The following is a 16,770-nucleotide window of genomic DNA, read 5'->3' as shown; positions in this document are numbered from 1 at the left end:
CCACTCTTCCAAACCATCCCCATTCCTTCTTGTCAGATACCCAGAAACACATTCTATCTGGGAATCCACAGTGTCTCCACCTGGNGGGGACACAGAACAAGTCTGTATCAGGCAAACCACAGCCACCACATGCTTCTAAAATCCAATGAAGGTGANGGAAACCAAGGAGTGGAGAATTCACCCAACAAAGATAAGACAAGATATAAACACCTAGAATCATTATCAGCCCAAATTTACATGCTTAGATATCAGAATGAAAACATAGTCAAACAGCTAGCACACAATGCCTTTGCTAGAGTTCAGCAACCCCACTACCATAGGTCCTGAGAAATGAAAGATAGCTGAAGCATAATAAAGTCAGTTTACAAGATGCCCACAGTCAAGATCAACTTAAATGGAGAGAAACTCAAAGAAATTTCACAAAGACAAAGTTGACCAATTTCTCCAGATCCTTTCAATATAGTATTGGAAGTCTTAGCAAGAGCAATAAGACAACTGAAGGAGTCCAAGGAGAGACAAATAGGAAAGGAAGAAGTTAAAGTTTCTTTATTTTCAGATGATATAAATGTAAACACAAGTGACCCTAAAAGTTTCATCAGGAAATTCCTACAGCAGATAAACATTTTCAGCGAAGTAATAGGGTACAAAACTAACACAAAAATATTATTAGCCTATATACAAAAGAAGAATGGACTAAGGCAGAATATAATATATTGTGATTATAGCCTCCAAGTTCCTTCTCCCCCCTTCCAATCCAGATCCACACCCTGTCTCTCATTAGAAAAAATGAGGCATCTAAATAATAATAATAAAATGTAATATTAAATGAAACAAACAAGGTCACCTCAGGAGTAAGCACATGCTGTCCTGCTGAGGCCAGACAAGGCAGCCCAGTTAGGGTAAAGGGATCCAGAAGTGACAGAATCAGAGACAGGGAATCCAAGCTCCAGTTGTTAAGGGACTGGAATGAAGAGCAAGCTGTTCATCTGATATATATGTATAGGGGGCCTAGGTCCAGTCCATGCATAGTCTTTGATTGAAGGTTCAGTCTCTGTGAGCCCCCATGAGCCCAGGTTAGTTGGTTGTGTAGGTCTTCTTATGGTGTCCTTGAGCCCTCTGGCTCCCTCAGTCCTTCTCCTGACTCTTCTACAAGACCCTCTGAGCCCTGCCTAATGTTTGGCTGTGGACCTATGCATCTATTTCCTTCAGTTAATATATGAAGATTCTGAGATGAAGTTTATGCTAGGCTCCTACCTGCAAGCATAGCAGAATATCATTAATAGTGTCCATGGTATTGTGGTTGTTATTTTGTTTTTGTTTTTTAAATGTTGGGCATCTACAACTGATTGTGGGATCTGCCCTTAAGAGTGAGACTCCATTGGACAAAACTAACTTTACATCTGCATTTTTGTTTCTGGGTTATGAATGGGAACTGTGTCCACTTCTCAGTGCTGGGACCCAATGTGGTGCACCTGTGCAGGCCCTTGGCATGTTACCACGGTCTCTGAGAATTCGTATGTGCTTTAGTACCTATGTGTTTAGAAAGCCTCATTTTCTTAGTATTCTCCATCTCCTCTGGCTCTTACTTCCTTTTATCCCATAAATTGTTTTTGCTTCCTCTTTTGGAAAGTTCTCTGAGTTCTGAGGGAAGAGATTTGATAGAACTATCCCATTTAGGACTGGGTGTTTCTAAGTCTCATTCTTTGTCCACTGTTCAGTTGTGAATCTCTGTATTTGTTCCCATATACTGGAGGTAGAAGCTTCTCTGAAGACACTAATCCACAAATATTTCAAATTGTTGTGAGGAGTAATTTCATTGCTATCTTCGTTTAGTAGTGTTGTGTTTTCTCTATAACCCTGGCCTAGCTAGTCTCAGGTTATTGGCCATTTGAGCAGGATAGATAGGCTCCATCCCATAGAATGGGCCCTTGGTTCCAGGTGAATATTGTTTGGTTACTCCCATGCTATAGATGTCAACATTGTATGAATGTATTTTACATGTAGGTCACCATTGTATATAGAAGGGTTTGTATATAGAAGGGTTTGTATTTGTATTGGTGTTTGTCTTTCTTCTCTGGAAACTAGAGTACTTTCCAGTACTACAAACATTAGTATATCGGAGTGAAATTCTATTACTATAACCCATTCCTGGTACTAGAAGTTCTATCAGAGAGATGGACTCTATCCCCCTGTTACCAATTTTATTGCTTTCATCTATTTATATATTTTTGGAAGCTTCTACTATATTAGGTTTTCATACCACCCTTCAAATGACCCAGAGCTTTAGCTGTTCTTTCTTGCTTTTTCTCCCTCATCCTCCTTTCCTTTTCATTCCCTGTTTGATCCTCCAGTGCCAGTGCCCTCCATACCCATAGCTACTATTTATTATATTTTTCCCACCTAGGAAGATCCTATACTCCTATACTCCTCACTTACTCTATACCCATCTTCTGTGGCTATATGGATTGTAGCTTGCTTATTAATGACTTAATGAGTAGCATCTACATATAAGATGATATGTACCATATTATATTTGTGTTTTGAGGTCTGNATTACATTATTAAGAATGATATTTCTCTAGCACCAATATTCTACTGTGTAAATATTTTCTTCATCCATGCATCCATTGACAATCATCAAGGAAGTTTCCAATATCTGGCTATTATGAACAGAGTTGCAACGAACATACGTGAGCAACCATAGGATTTAAACTCCTTTGGGTATGCCCAAGAGTTGTAAACCTGGATCTTTACGGATATCTAATCTCAACTTCCTGAGGAACCACACAATGATTTTCATAGCAGCTGTACAAGCTTGTATTGCCATCAGCAGTGGATGGATGTTCTCTATAATGTAAGTTGTAGTCAGTATAAACTGTCAGGTCTAGACCCTCTATGTATTATCCCTTTCAATACATCCTAGTTAGGTACAACAAGAGATAAGCAAATAATAATAAANCAGAGCAACCACAACACACTGAATTAAGTTGTCAGTACCACACTCTTGTTATTTGTGGGCATTGCTAAGTAAGCTAGTGTGCTTGAAGTAAGCATATTGGTAATGCTACCGTGGGTATGGTAGTAAGAAGATTGCCAGATGACTGAAATAAAAATAGTTTGCTTATTACTGATACTGGTTTAGTAATTAACATTTGGTCCAGATATAGTGATATTGTGTAATATTTCATCTCTTATAAAAGTGTACAGCCTAAGCCTTGAGACTTTGACATGATCACACAAAAATGAAGACCAAATCAGTACTCAATGTTTCAGGAAGGTACTGTACATACTAATTCCCATAAACTCAAATTGTCATGAAAGTGTCATATTAAGTGTCTGCCCAAGGCCGTGTTTTTGCATGTTCTTGTTTTCTGCAGAAATATTCCCATTCCTAAATAAACCACCTTTAAATAGGAAAAAAATTAAGAGAATAATATATCCCCAAAGGAATAAATAAACCACACAAAAATCCTTATGAATTATCCTGTGATTTTTGTTTAATAATTTTGGGTCCAAAGTAGTGTGTATGTGATGATTTGGAGGGAGGAAATGAAATGGAGAAAGTATGTAGTTATACTATAATATGGAAAATTGAAATAGATAATTAAAAAAATAGAACGGTGGAACCTGAAACCAAGTGAGAGGCAGGGTGCCTTCCACTTCACTTGTTTATTCTCAGAATAGGATCTGTTTCTGAAAATAATCCAACCTAGAGAAAAAAACAATACTTTCATTTCACTTTTAAAGAACAAGTAGGTTCTGTAAAATAGCAATACTTTAAGTTTTTGTAAGTGATATAACAGATACGTTTTAATGGAGAAGTGTGACAAGATATAGAAGCAACTAAAGGAAATAAAATGTGCCTGCATGGTCAAATTGAAGAAACATTTCACTTCTTCATTTTCTAAATATAACAATGAGTCTGGGGGCTGGAAAGATGGCTCAGTGGTTAAGAGCACTGACTGCTCTTCCAGAGGTCCTGAGTTCAATTCCCAGCAGCCACACGGTGGCTCACAAAGATCTGTAATAGGATCCGATGCCCTCTTCTTATATGTCTGAAGAGAGCAATAAAGTACTCATGCATAAAATAAATAAATAAATCTTTAAAAAAGTATGAGTCTGAGAATCTTTAACATAACATGTGGAAAAAATAAATTAAGGCATTTCATTGAAACTCAAGTTTTTTCAGCTCCCTTTGTCCATTAACTGTATCACCAAACCCTGTGATTATTAAGCTATAAATATTATACATTAGTCATCTCTGTTTTGTGTTTGTATCAAATTTGGAGTTACCTTTTACTTTTCTTTTTTTCAAATTGTTCAAGGCATATATTCATATAAATACAGAAGTTATTNTTAAGGACAATCAAGGTTATTATTTGTTCTGAAGTTTCTTTCAAAAGCAAAAATGATATGGGATTTAAAATACTGAGGAACTGATTATGTAACTTCTACACACCCTATTTTTCTTTTCCTCACNTAGTTAAACAGGAGTTTTAAAGTATACTGGGTATGCCACAGGATAACTTTGGAAGGCAGGTAACAAAGCTTCGAACAGATGAGCCCAGGGCCACGAATGGCCAGAACAGACCACTATGCTGGCAACTGAGCTCAGACAATGATTTCCATACCACTGATTTACTGATTCATAAGTTGGATTCTGAACAGAAGACTGCTTTCTAAAGCTGATCACCTCAGCCACCAACTTTGGTGGAAATGACTGCTGCTTAGGTAGGGTCTTCTTCTGTTTTATCCTAAGCTGGTGTCTCTAGCTGGAGGACCCAATGTTATAACCTAGATCTTGTATCTACATTCTAGATATAGAAAAACCAGAAGAGGGAGTGTTTTATTACTTGGAAGAAAGGGGTAGCAATGTCTAATCTTTATGGAAGTCACAGGTCATTGGTTGTTCATCACAGAGTTACTGTTAATATAAAGTAAATTATATGTAAATGAGCCACACAGATGNAAATATATAACAAGCATTGAGAAAGTATTATTTTTAAAAAGAATTGAAAATTTCTTTTTTGTTTAGGATCTACAACAAACCTGTTGGTACATGTGAAAAAAAAGCAAACTATTTAATGTCACAGAACACATTTCCAAAATTATTTTATATATTTGAAAGATCANTAATCTCAAAGAAAATAACTTTATTAACTAAAATGAAGACATTAAACATATTTAAGACAGAAGACAACAAAATACTAATAAACCAAATATTTGTTATTTACCCAAGTCATTTGGTAATGATAAGCCAATATTTTGTCAGCCAAAATTTATACATGAATGCTCATGTAAATAAGTTTAAAGTATAAGGTTAGAAAACAGAATCAATTTCCTTATGTTGTAACTCAGTTAACTATTAAAATAACAGGCTAGCATAAGTATTTCAGAAAAGATACAACTCAGTAAGAATCAAATGTAATTTGAATGCCTCTGCAGGTGGATTGAACAGTCCAGTGTCTGAATAGGTAAAAGGTCTGGTGATCAGTCATTTGTGGTAGTATCTTGAAAATCAAAACTGACCAAATTTTGTTATTATAGGTGTCAAATCTGAGACTAAATATACTATATACAAAATTTGAATAAAAAATGGTCTGAATATTAGAAACGGAGACAGAATTGTTTTACCAACTATAAAATGGGGGATTATTGTTTTTCACATCATTATGAAGCTTTTTACAAAAAGAAAAGAAAATATATAAGATTAAAATAATATGAAAACTAACAAGTATTATCAATGTATTTGATCTTGAGGGCTATCACACATCTGAAGAAATTTAGCAAAGGTGGATTACTACTGAAATACAAATCTCCACAGATTGGAGTGCTGTTTGTCAATATACTTCATGCATCTGGCAGGATTTCATCCAGCTCTATGTTTCTGTCTGTATCCATAGTACTTCATGAACTAGTAAAATCATGGGAGATTTAGAAGAGAAGTGCCTTCACCTTACATTGCTAATTGGCATATAAATTACTTAATTTTAGAAAACAATATGATCACATCATTTAAGAGAGTTAAATATTTTGTACAATTTGATTCAATAAGTCCATTCATCAGAATTATAAAGACAAAGCTTAATAACTTACAAATGCATGTATCAAATTACTTACAATAATTAAATATTGATGATAAATAGGTAAAATTACTGAATATAGATAGATAAATTTTAATATGAATTGAAAACTGTACTTCAGGAAAATTTCAACTGTAAGATTATGGAAATTAATCTAGTGATATCATATACATTTATATCAATACATACTAGTAGAAAAATAACTTTAAAATAAAATTTAAAAAATAAGTTGTTGACTTAAAATTATAGCATGATGGTGGACCTAGGGCTAATAGAAATACTTTTGTGTTTTTATTTTGGTGATTTTGCCTCTGCAAAAGTGTAAGAAATATACCGAGATTGTCAGGTCAGTGTGTCTGCATGTAGATGTATTAGGAGGGAAAAATTAGGGAATCTATATTATAAGACTGAAATATTTTATTAATTTGAAGAAACAGCACTTTTAATACTAAAGTACAAGATATAAAACAATATACATCCATAAGGATTTGATTATACAATATAGTTTATCTGTAAGAAAACAAAATAAAACATTGCTCTTCATTAACATTACAGTTTGAAGGAATCCCAATGAATATAAACACTGTGTATAATTGAAGTCAGAAACAACAGGAAAAAATGATTCTAACAGTGAATTTTGTACTCAACAGTAACTTCCTTACAACATTCTTTATAATCTCATTTCTCAGACTGTAAATAANAGGGTTGAGAGTTGGAGGTAGTACTGTGTAAAAGATAGAGAGCAAGGATTCTAAAGCAGTTGGAGAGTCTGAGGTTGGGTTTAGATATGCAAAGGTGCCTGTAGAAAGAAATAGTGAGACAACAAAAAGATGGGGCAGGCACGTAGAGAAGACCTTAGACCTGCTTTCAGCAGAGGGCATCCTGAGAACTGTGGAGAATATGTGGACATAGGAGATGACAATCCCAGTGAAGCAGGCAAAGGCCACTGCAGTCATGAAACTAAACATTCCTATTACTACAAGGTGATCATTAGAGCAGGATAGCTTGAGCAACTGGGGGACATCACAGAATAACTGATGGATTATTCTGTCCCCACAGAATCTGATAGAGAGTGTACCTGCTGTGTATAACGTTCCTGAGATGCTTCCACTTAGCCACACAGCTGCCACAGCCCAAGTGCACATTCTAGGACTCATGATGACCTCATAGTGCAGTGGGAGGCAGATGGCCACATAGCGGTCATAAGACATAACTGTGAGAATGGCCATCTCACTCCAGGCCAAAGCTGTGAAGAAAAAAATCTGCAGCATGCACTGTTCATATGAAATGTAGCCACTTCGTGCCAGGGAACTGTCAACATACTGGGGCACTGTGACAGAGAGGGATGAGAGGTCCAGAATGGAAAGGTGCTTCAGAAAGTAATACATTGGAGACTGGAGCTGTGGGTCCAGTGTTGTGATGGTGATAATGATGAAGTTCCCTGCTGAGCCCAATAGGTATGTCACCAAGAAGAGCAAAGCCTGTAATATTTGCATCTCATGTTTGTCAGAGAACCCCATGAGGAGGAATCCACTCATTGTGGTTATATTTTTCACAATCATTTTCATAACAGAAGCTGTGGTAGCAACTGGAGAATAAAATGATATATTAAATGGAGTAGAAAGACACTGCGGCATTATTCATTTTCATCAATATTTATTTCAATAATTCTCTCTCTTTATACTCTATTCATCTTCTATACTTCTTAAGAAATTTAAGTGAGAACACATTTTTCTTATCTCCATACATCTCACACTATTTGGTCATAAAGCCGTAGTTACAGAAAAATGTACTAGTGGTCCATCACTGGGTTCTTTGAAGGAATGTGGTTTGGTTTGCCCCATGAAAAACCACTGTTCCACTGACACAAGTGAAACCCATTGCTTTTCTTTAAGTCAGCAATAGTCAGTCAGTGATGTACTGTGGAATGAGTTTTTGAACACAGATTAGGTTGGCTATGTATAGCTTGGGCAGGGTACCATGTTAGCAAATAAAAAAGGCATTTATAGGAAATAGACCTAGAATTAAAATAGGGTTTGCTTGTCCACTAGAAATAGCTTTTCTCTTTAAAAAACAATGCTGTCATTATAGCAAGAGGATGTTGGTTATTGTAGAATCAAGTGTAAAACATGTTTTTATTACAGTGCAGGAGTTATTGAAATCAATGAGAAAAATACTTATGTAAGGGAAATACTCACATGACATTCTGAATTTAAATATTCTATTTCATTTTAAGAAATATTATAGGGGAAAGCAGCTTCTATTTGAATTCTATTTCCATTTAACTGCTGTCCATAGTACTTGACTTCAGGTGTAGCCACCAAGGAGTTATTAGCTCTTACCAAAACAGAGACAATTGCATAGATAGATAGTGATTTCTTGAGATGGTTTAAGATGTGGAGGAAAATGGCCAATATCCAATAAAAGACTGCATTTTTAAAGTCATTTATGATTCCAATAGAAGACACGCTTTAGATCATGTTCCTTTCGATATTTGAAGGATTGAAAATAACCCATCATTTACCCACCCCATGCAAGTTGCATTTGGTGTTTGGGGGTGATGAGCATAAATAGAGTGTCACCTTCCTGAATGTTTTTCTTTTTTTTGTTCCATTGGTGAGTTCTAGGCAACAAAAGCAAATGAAATACTGTCACATATTTTCAAGTTTACTTATAATTTGTATGTTTACAAATGTAATTGCAGAATAAAATTTGAGGTCACGTTTTTCAATGTGGAGACATTTTTTCAGTTAATGGCATCTGTTTTGTGACAGCAAAAACTCCCTCCAGATACTCACACCTCTTTCTGAAAAAAATGAACCTACATCCAAATACCTGACAGGATGTAGGATTTTGACTGTAGTTAAAGTGATCTTAGATCCAACCATGACATTAGGACCTGTGGCAGCAGCATTCTGAATTCAAACCAATGTGAGCTCCATAGAAAGATCCTCCATCTACATGAAAATAAAATACTGTTAAATAAACTAGATAACTTTGTATCATCTGGTACAGCTTTTATGTGTGAAAGCCTCTTTTCTCCTGCTCTGTGTACCTCAGTCATTACTTGAATCATTCTAGACTATTCTCATACTATTTGATTTCTTCAAAACTTCATATACAGAATAGAAATTAGAGCAAAGATCTTCCTTATGTGTCTCACAGTTTTTGTCTTTTCAAATTCTTTGCTTTCATAGTATTTATCTTTGAGATTGGTAAAATGATAAACAGATTTATAATTATTGTTCATAATAAATTTTATATTGGTTCATTAAAATTAACATTTCAATCTGATAAAACAAACTAGCTCATTTAATATTAATAGTTTAATCTGTCAAATCAAACCAGTAAACTGAGAGTTGAAAAAGCTGAATAACATTGATCATTCATGTAAATAAATGGGAGACATGTTTGGGTCATTCAGAAAATCGGTCTTGATCCACACAAATACTTTCATCAACTTTGAGTCAAGCATTTAAATAGAAAAATTTTAAGTGTTGGAGGCTTAAGTAACATCAAGTTATAATAATTTATACATATCAAAAATCACATAGGGACATGGTAATAATCACATTGAACATGGCTATTTGGGCTGTCTCTAATGTTGATATCTGAGAGCTGTTGAAGAAGTGCTTTAACTGGTTACAGAAGTGTCACATATGCAAGAATAAAACATGTTAACTTCTCTCATTCAGTAGTCTTTTCATATGGACTCTTATTATGTTTACATGAAACTTTAAAATCAATTTATTTTAAGTAATGTGCCCTTGCTTCCTTGTTATACTGATAATTTTGATTTAACAAACTAAGGTTGTATGATTTTATTAGAATTTACATAAAATACTTATCATTCCTCATCCAAGTTCCGGAAACTCACTCCAGGATAATATGTTTTACATGTGGCTCTCCAAGCTGATCAACAATTTCTCATATTTGTTGTGCACAATTGCAGACTTTTAAATCGTATTATGTCCCTAGAGAACAATTTGGGTGAGCTGTCTTCTTGCAGAGAGGGGATGGACTTGGAGGTGTACTCTCTTTTGAAAGGGAAATTTGGACTTAGGCAAAGGTACTAGATTTCTCTGACCCCATGTCACCTGGGACATGTAGTCCCTAAAATTTCCACACAGCTGTTGAATTGTTTTGTGATCCTGGGGTTTATTTGTCCCAGCTCAGTGGTTTTCAGTCTTCAGTAGACCTGTGAATCTCCAGAAAGCTGATTAGAAGTCAGAGCTCTAGGCACCACCCTGAGTGTCTCTGATTCAGCCATTGTAGACATTATGTCACAGGGCAGTTTCTGGTCTGAATACCACAGGTAGAGGGCTACTGTGTAGCAAAACTGTTCATTTCTGACCAGACAAAATTAAAATATGTAAATTTCAGTAGAAAAACATAAAAAAAAATTGTACATTTGTTGACCATAGTTTATTACAGCAGTTATTTTCCAATGAATTCATATCAACTAGACTAATGGAGGAAATCTAAACAGCAAATATTAATTGTATGTGAAGTGTCATGTTAGGAAATGATATGTACAGATGAATGTTGAGTATGGGCAAATCACAGATGATACTTTACAAAAATTGGTTTGTTCCTTAAAATTAATTATTGCTTTCTAAAGAACATAAAGCATTGCTTTTCTTTGGTTCAAATATAATCTCATGATTTGTTGAAACTCACCAACAGAAATACAATTATAGGATTTTGCCAAAACCTTCCTGTATATTTTATGGGATGCATTGTGTAGAACTTTGCCTAATTTGAAACATTGTTTAGTTGTAGATGGGTGATACCCAAATACTTTCGTGAAATCAATGGAATTGAGGGTCAAAGTGGATCATGATATTGCTTTTTATATCACTATTTTTTCTATTGCTGGAGAATAAGTTCAGCTGTGCTACCAAGATATATCTCTACAGCTATTCATAGTTAGATTTCTACACTGATAAGTAAACCAGGTAGGTGATCTTCACTGTTCTTCCAAACCTCCATTTCCAATTCTCCAATCTCATTCCCATTGTGCAGCAGACAGCTTGCAGAAGCCTGTCTACCCTCTCTACTTCCCTGTGGACTTCTACATCCACAGACCCTTGGGGCAGACCCAGTTTTCCTCCCTCAATCCTTCAGATTTTCTCAACCCTACTCTCCTAGCCTATCCTCATTCATTATTGTCAGCTCCTAAGACCTAGAAAAATATTCTCTCTGGGAATCCACAGTGTCCCCACTCTATATCAGGCCACCCAGAGTCACACATTCTCCTAAAATCCAGGGAATGCAACTGAAAGAAAGGAGTGGAAAATCCACCCTACAAAGACAAGATATAAACACCTAGAATCATAGTCAGCTCAAATTTATATGTTTATATATTAGAGTAACATCAGTCAAACAGCTAGCACCAAATGTCATAGCTAGAGCCTAGCAAACCTCCTAGTGTAGGTTCTGAGAAATATAACTAAAGCACAACAATGGCAGTTTACAGGAAGTACAAGACCTACTTAATGAAGAGAAACTCAAAGAAATCTCACTAAAAAGACAAGGTTGACAATTCTCTCCAGAATTTTTTTCAATATAATGTTGAGAGTCTTAACAAAAACAATAAGACAACTGCAGGAGATCAGGGAGAGACAAATAGGAATGGAAGAAGTCAAAGGTTCTTTATTTTCAGATGATATAATCGTATATACAAGTGACCCTGAAAATTTCACTAGGAAACATTTAAAGCTGATAAATATTTTCAGGGAAGTAGCAGGGCACAAAAAGATTTGTAGCCTATATACAAAAGAAAAATAGTCTAAGGCAGGATAAAATATATTATGATTTTCCGTTTCCCAATGTCTCACTTCACTGTCAGAACCTGTATTAAAACAATAAAAAACCCAGACATCTAAATAATAATAATAAAATATAGTATGAAACAAGCCAAAAATATTGCAATGGGACACACAAACAAACACGAACACACACACACACACACACACACACACACACACACACACACACAGTAAAAGTAGAAGTAATACAGACAGAGAAAACTCATGTGAACCACATATAAATGCAGAGATAACCATGTTCAAGCAACACACACAGGGGTTCAAAAAAGAAATTCAATCAAGAGGAATAATATATATGCAGAGTAACTGTAAGGTTTAGAAAAATGCCCTGATAAAATATTATACATACAACCTCCATAGATGCAATTGTGGTTGATTTTCTCCTTTAGTAATTAATATATTCACTTTATGTCCTGATCACTGTTGCCCTCCCTCCTCTCTTTCCAATCCCATCCTCCAACCTCCTTTCCCTATTCCATCCTCCCCTTCTCTTCAGAAAAGTATAATTCCCCCCATAGTACCCACCTTAGCATACCAGGTTGCCTCAGAACTAAGTTCACCCTTTCCCATTGAGGCCAGATAGGCACCCCAGTTAGGGAAGTGGAATCCAAAGGCAGCCAACAGAATCTGAGTCAGAGACAGTCCCTACTCCAGTTGCTATGTGACCATTATGAAGACAAAGCTACACACGTGTAAGGGGTCTATGGCCAGATGCTCTTTGGTTGGTAGTGCAGACTCTTTGAGCCTCCATAGGCCCTGGTTTTGTAAGTCNTCTTATGGTGTCCTTGACACCTATTTCTGGTTCCTCCAATCCTTCTAAGTCTTCCACAAGACTCCCTGAGCCCTGCCAATTGTTTGGCTGTGGGTCTCTACATTTATTTCCATCAGCTTCTGGATGAAGATTCTCAGATGACAGTTATGCTAGGCTCCTACGTGCAACCGTAGCTGAGTATCATTAATAGTGTTAGTGGGTTTGTTATTTGATATTTTAAGTTGTTTTTGTTTTTAGAGTGAGACTCAGCTGGGAAAACTAACTTTACATTTGAATTTTTATAAAAGTGTTTACTTTTCTTCTCAGTGCTGGGTCCCCAGCTGGTGCACTTATGCAGGCTCTGTGCATCCTACCAGCATCTCTGGGAAGTCACATGTGCTTTAGTACTCCTGTATTTAGAATGCCTCATTTCCTTAGTGGCCTACATCCCCTCTGGCTCTTATACATTTTTTGCCTCCTCTTTTGCAGGATTCCTTGAGCTCTAACTGGCAGAACTGATAAAGATATCCCATTTAGGAGTGAGTGTTTCTAGGTTTTTCATTCTCTGCACACTCTTGAGTTGCGAAACTCTGTATTTGTTTCCATATGCTGTATGTGTAAGCTTCTCTGAAGATGCTGAGCAAGGCACTAGTGTCCAAAGATTGCAGAATGCTCCAAGGAGTAATTTTATTTCTATATCCCCTTAGTAGTACTGGGTTTTTATCTATATCATTAGTATATCTAGTCTCAGGTTCTTGGTCATCCAACACTGTCAGGGATNGATTCCATTTTGTGGGATGTTTGGAAACTCCCATGACTTATGTGCCAACACTGTATCAATGAATCATACATACACCATTGGAGATAGAAAGGTTTGTGTCTGGGTTAACATTTGATTTCTCTGGAAACTTTCCAGTCTACTTTTTGTATCACAAACATCAGTCTACAGGGGTAAATGCCATTAAATTAACCCATTCCTGGTACTGGAAGTCCCATTTTGGGATGAGAGATGAGGTCAGTCTCCCCTGTAATTTGCCTATTTTAATGGTCGCATTCATATTATACACATATTTTAGGAAGCATCTACTACATTAAGTTTCCATCCCACCCTTCAAATGATGAAGAGATTTGTCTGTCCCGTCTTGCATTTCCTCCCTTACCCTCTTTTTCCCTTCCTCTCTGTGTTTGATACTCCTGTCTTAATGCCTGCCAGATACACTCATAACTATCTACTGTATTTTCCATTCCTAGGAAGATATAGCCCCTAGTCCCTAACTCTATACCTAACTTCTGTGGCTATGTAGACTGTAGCTGGATTATCAATGATTTAACAGGTAGTATCCAAGTACAAGTGAATATATACCATGCCAAATTTATCTTTTTTGGCTCTGAATTACAAAACACAGGTTGATGTTTTCCTAACTCCACCCAATTACCAGTGTATTTTTTAATGACTGAGAAATATCCCATTGTGCAAATATACCACATTGTCTTCATCCATTCATCCACTGACAATTATCAAGGAAGTTTCAAATTTCTGGCTGTTATGAATAGAGCTTAAGTGAACATGTGTGAGCAACAATCTCTGTAGTAGGATTTAAAGTCCTTTGTGTATGCCCAAGAGTTGTATAGATGGATCATGAGACTTATCTAGTCCAAACTCCCAAGGAACCACCACACTGATTTCTGTAGCAGCTTTAATTTGTACTATAAAGAGTTGATTGATGTTCTCTTTACTGTAAATTCTAGCCAGCATGAGCTGTCAGGTCTGGACCCTGTACATATTTGCCATTCAGTATATCCTTCATAGTCACAGCAACAGATTAACAACTAATTATGGAACAATAAAAACACACAGAATTAAGTTATTTGTACCACATGCTTGTTATTTGTAGAATCTGTTTTGTTTTGTTTTGTTTTGTTTTGTTTTGTTTTTTCAAGACAGGGTTTCTCTGTGTAGCCCTGGCTGTCCTGGAACTCACTCTGTAGACCAGGCTGGCCTTGAACTCAGAAATCTGCCTGCCTCTGCCTCCCAAGTGCTGGGATTAAAGGCGTGTGCCACCACGCCCAGCTATTTGTTTTGTTTTGTTGTTGCTGTAGATACTGTTAAAGAAAATAAACTGTACTTGACACAAGTATAGCAGTAGTGCTACAATGAGTGTAAAAATAATAAGTTTGCTAGATGACTAAGGAAAAAGTACTTTACATATTACTGATATTCNGTTTCATGATTAATATTCTGGTCGGAATGAAGTGAGATTGTACAAAATTCCATCTCTACAAAAGTGTACGGCCTAAGACTTGTGACATTTATGTAATCACCCACCCCCCAAAAAAGAGGACCAAATCATTACTCAGTGTTTCAGAAAATGTGCTATACACACTAATTCTCTTGAGCTCAGAGTGCCATGATAGCACAATGCCCAAGTGTTTGTCCAAGGCAGTGTTTGTGCATGTTCACGTTCTCTTAAGAAAACCTTCACTGAAAATGAAGCTCCATTAAGTAGGAAAATATTAAGAAGAGAATAAGATGTNCTCAAAGCAATAAATGAACAACACAAAAACCATAAACTTAGAAATTATGAGACAATTTAAAAAACTAAGAGAGCAATAAGCAGAATGCAGAGGGAAAGACCAAAAGAGAAGCTGCAAAGAGAGCAGAAGGAACAGGCAGGCTTCTCCTTACCCTGGGACAGGACAAGTCTTTTCTTAATAGCAAGGTAAGTTTAGTCTTATTAAACAGTACAAAGCTTTCTTCTGACAGACTTCGGTTTAATTCACTTAGCATTAAAAGGCTAGACATTCTTGCTTTCTCTATGCAACAAAGATTGGAAACCATTTTGCATCCAGAATGAGTGCGTTCTTTCTGAAGTGATGCTTGNTCTTTTGCTCCAAATGCATACATAAGATTGGATGTGTGTGTAAGTATGTAATTATGAGAATGCATGTAAGCTGGGCCCAGAATTGAGATTTAACAAATTTGTATGCATAAATCTGTATATGAATGTATATGAATTTAATCCATATTTACTTGTGTAGAAGTTTTTTCCTTGTGCAAGTGTGATTATTTTCTCCTGGTTCAATAGAAGTTTACTGCTCCAAACTCCCCCATAGGCTGACAAGCAAGAGGCATTAGGATAAAAGAGAAAAGTCCCTAACAGTTAATCCATTACTTAATCCCATATTCTTAGGCTACAGGTGTTAATCACCTTAGCCAGTGGCTTTTAATCCTCAGAAAGAGCTAGAAAGTTTTTAGGACTTTTTAGAAGCTATCAACAAACATTTAGTATAGTCAGCAAACTAGAACATTTGGACACAATCATTATTTAAAGCTACATTTCAGTCTGATTCTGTGTCTCCTTTCAACACACTAGCGACTGGAATGTTCCTAGCATATTTGATTCAATAATCTATTTCTTTAGAATTATAAAGACAAAACTTGAATTTTTATTATCATTTAAAAAATATTGGATATATTAATATAGGCTAAAAATAGTGAATATAAAGACATAAAATTTAATATGAATTGAACCTGTGCTTCAGGAAAATTATAACCATGCAAGTTTATCTAGTGATATTATATATATTTATATCAATATATATATTGATAGTTAAAAATTAATTTGAAATAAAATGTAAAAATAAAGGATTGGCTTAAAAATTATGTGTTCTTGTGTGGTAATGGGGCTAATTGTATTACTTTTATTCTTCTTATTATTATAATAATGTCTCTGCAAAAGCCTTAGGATATATACTGAGAATGTCAGTGTGTTTATGTGTGTATGTTTCTGTGTAGATACATTAAGATATAAATAGTGAATTTCTTTTTTTTTAAATTTATTTATTATTATTTTCTTTATTTACATTTCAAATGCTACCACGAAAGTTCCCTATACCCCACCCCCCGCCCCTGCTCCACTACCCACCCACTCCCACTACTTGGCTCTGGCCTTCCCCTGTGCTGGGTCATATAAAGTTTACAAGACCAAAGGGCCGCTCTTCCCAAGGATGGCTGATTAGGCCATCTTCTGCTACATATGCAGCTAGAGACTCGAGCTCAGTGGGTACTGGTTAGTTCATATTGTTGTTGCACCTACAAGGTTGCA

At 35.9% G+C, this 16,770-nt stretch overlaps 1 protein-coding gene across 1 annotated transcript; it reads right to left on the bottom strand.

Moving 5' to 3' along the window:
* Positions 1–6,578: 6,578 nt before the first annotated feature.
* On the bottom strand, positions 6,579–12,520 carry LOC110315739 (olfactory receptor 14J1-like). Its single transcript, XM_021189719.2, has 5 exons — positions 12,449–12,520; positions 9,960–10,056; positions 8,918–9,039; positions 8,425–8,705; positions 6,579–7,670 (listed from the first exon to the last, which is right to left on the bottom strand). The coding sequence occupies exon 5, from the start codon at positions 7,648–7,650 to the stop codon at positions 6,682–6,684; it is 969 nt and encodes a 322-aa protein (XP_021045378.1). The 5' UTR covers positions 7,651–7,670; positions 8,425–8,705; positions 8,918–9,039; positions 9,960–10,056; positions 12,449–12,520; the 3' UTR covers positions 6,579–6,681.
* Between the last annotated feature and the right edge of the window lie 4,250 nt (positions 12,521–16,770).

This window comes from Mus pahari, unplaced genomic scaffold, assembly GCF_900095145.1.
Source record: "Mus pahari unplaced genomic scaffold, PAHARI_EIJ_v1.1 scaffold_12735_1, whole genome shotgun sequence".
In the NCBI taxonomy this organism is placed as follows: domain Eukaryota; kingdom Metazoa; phylum Chordata; class Mammalia; order Rodentia; family Muridae; genus Mus; species Mus pahari.
The sequence above is the reverse complement of the archived record's forward strand: the minus strand, read 5'-3'. Positions and strand labels throughout refer to the sequence as shown.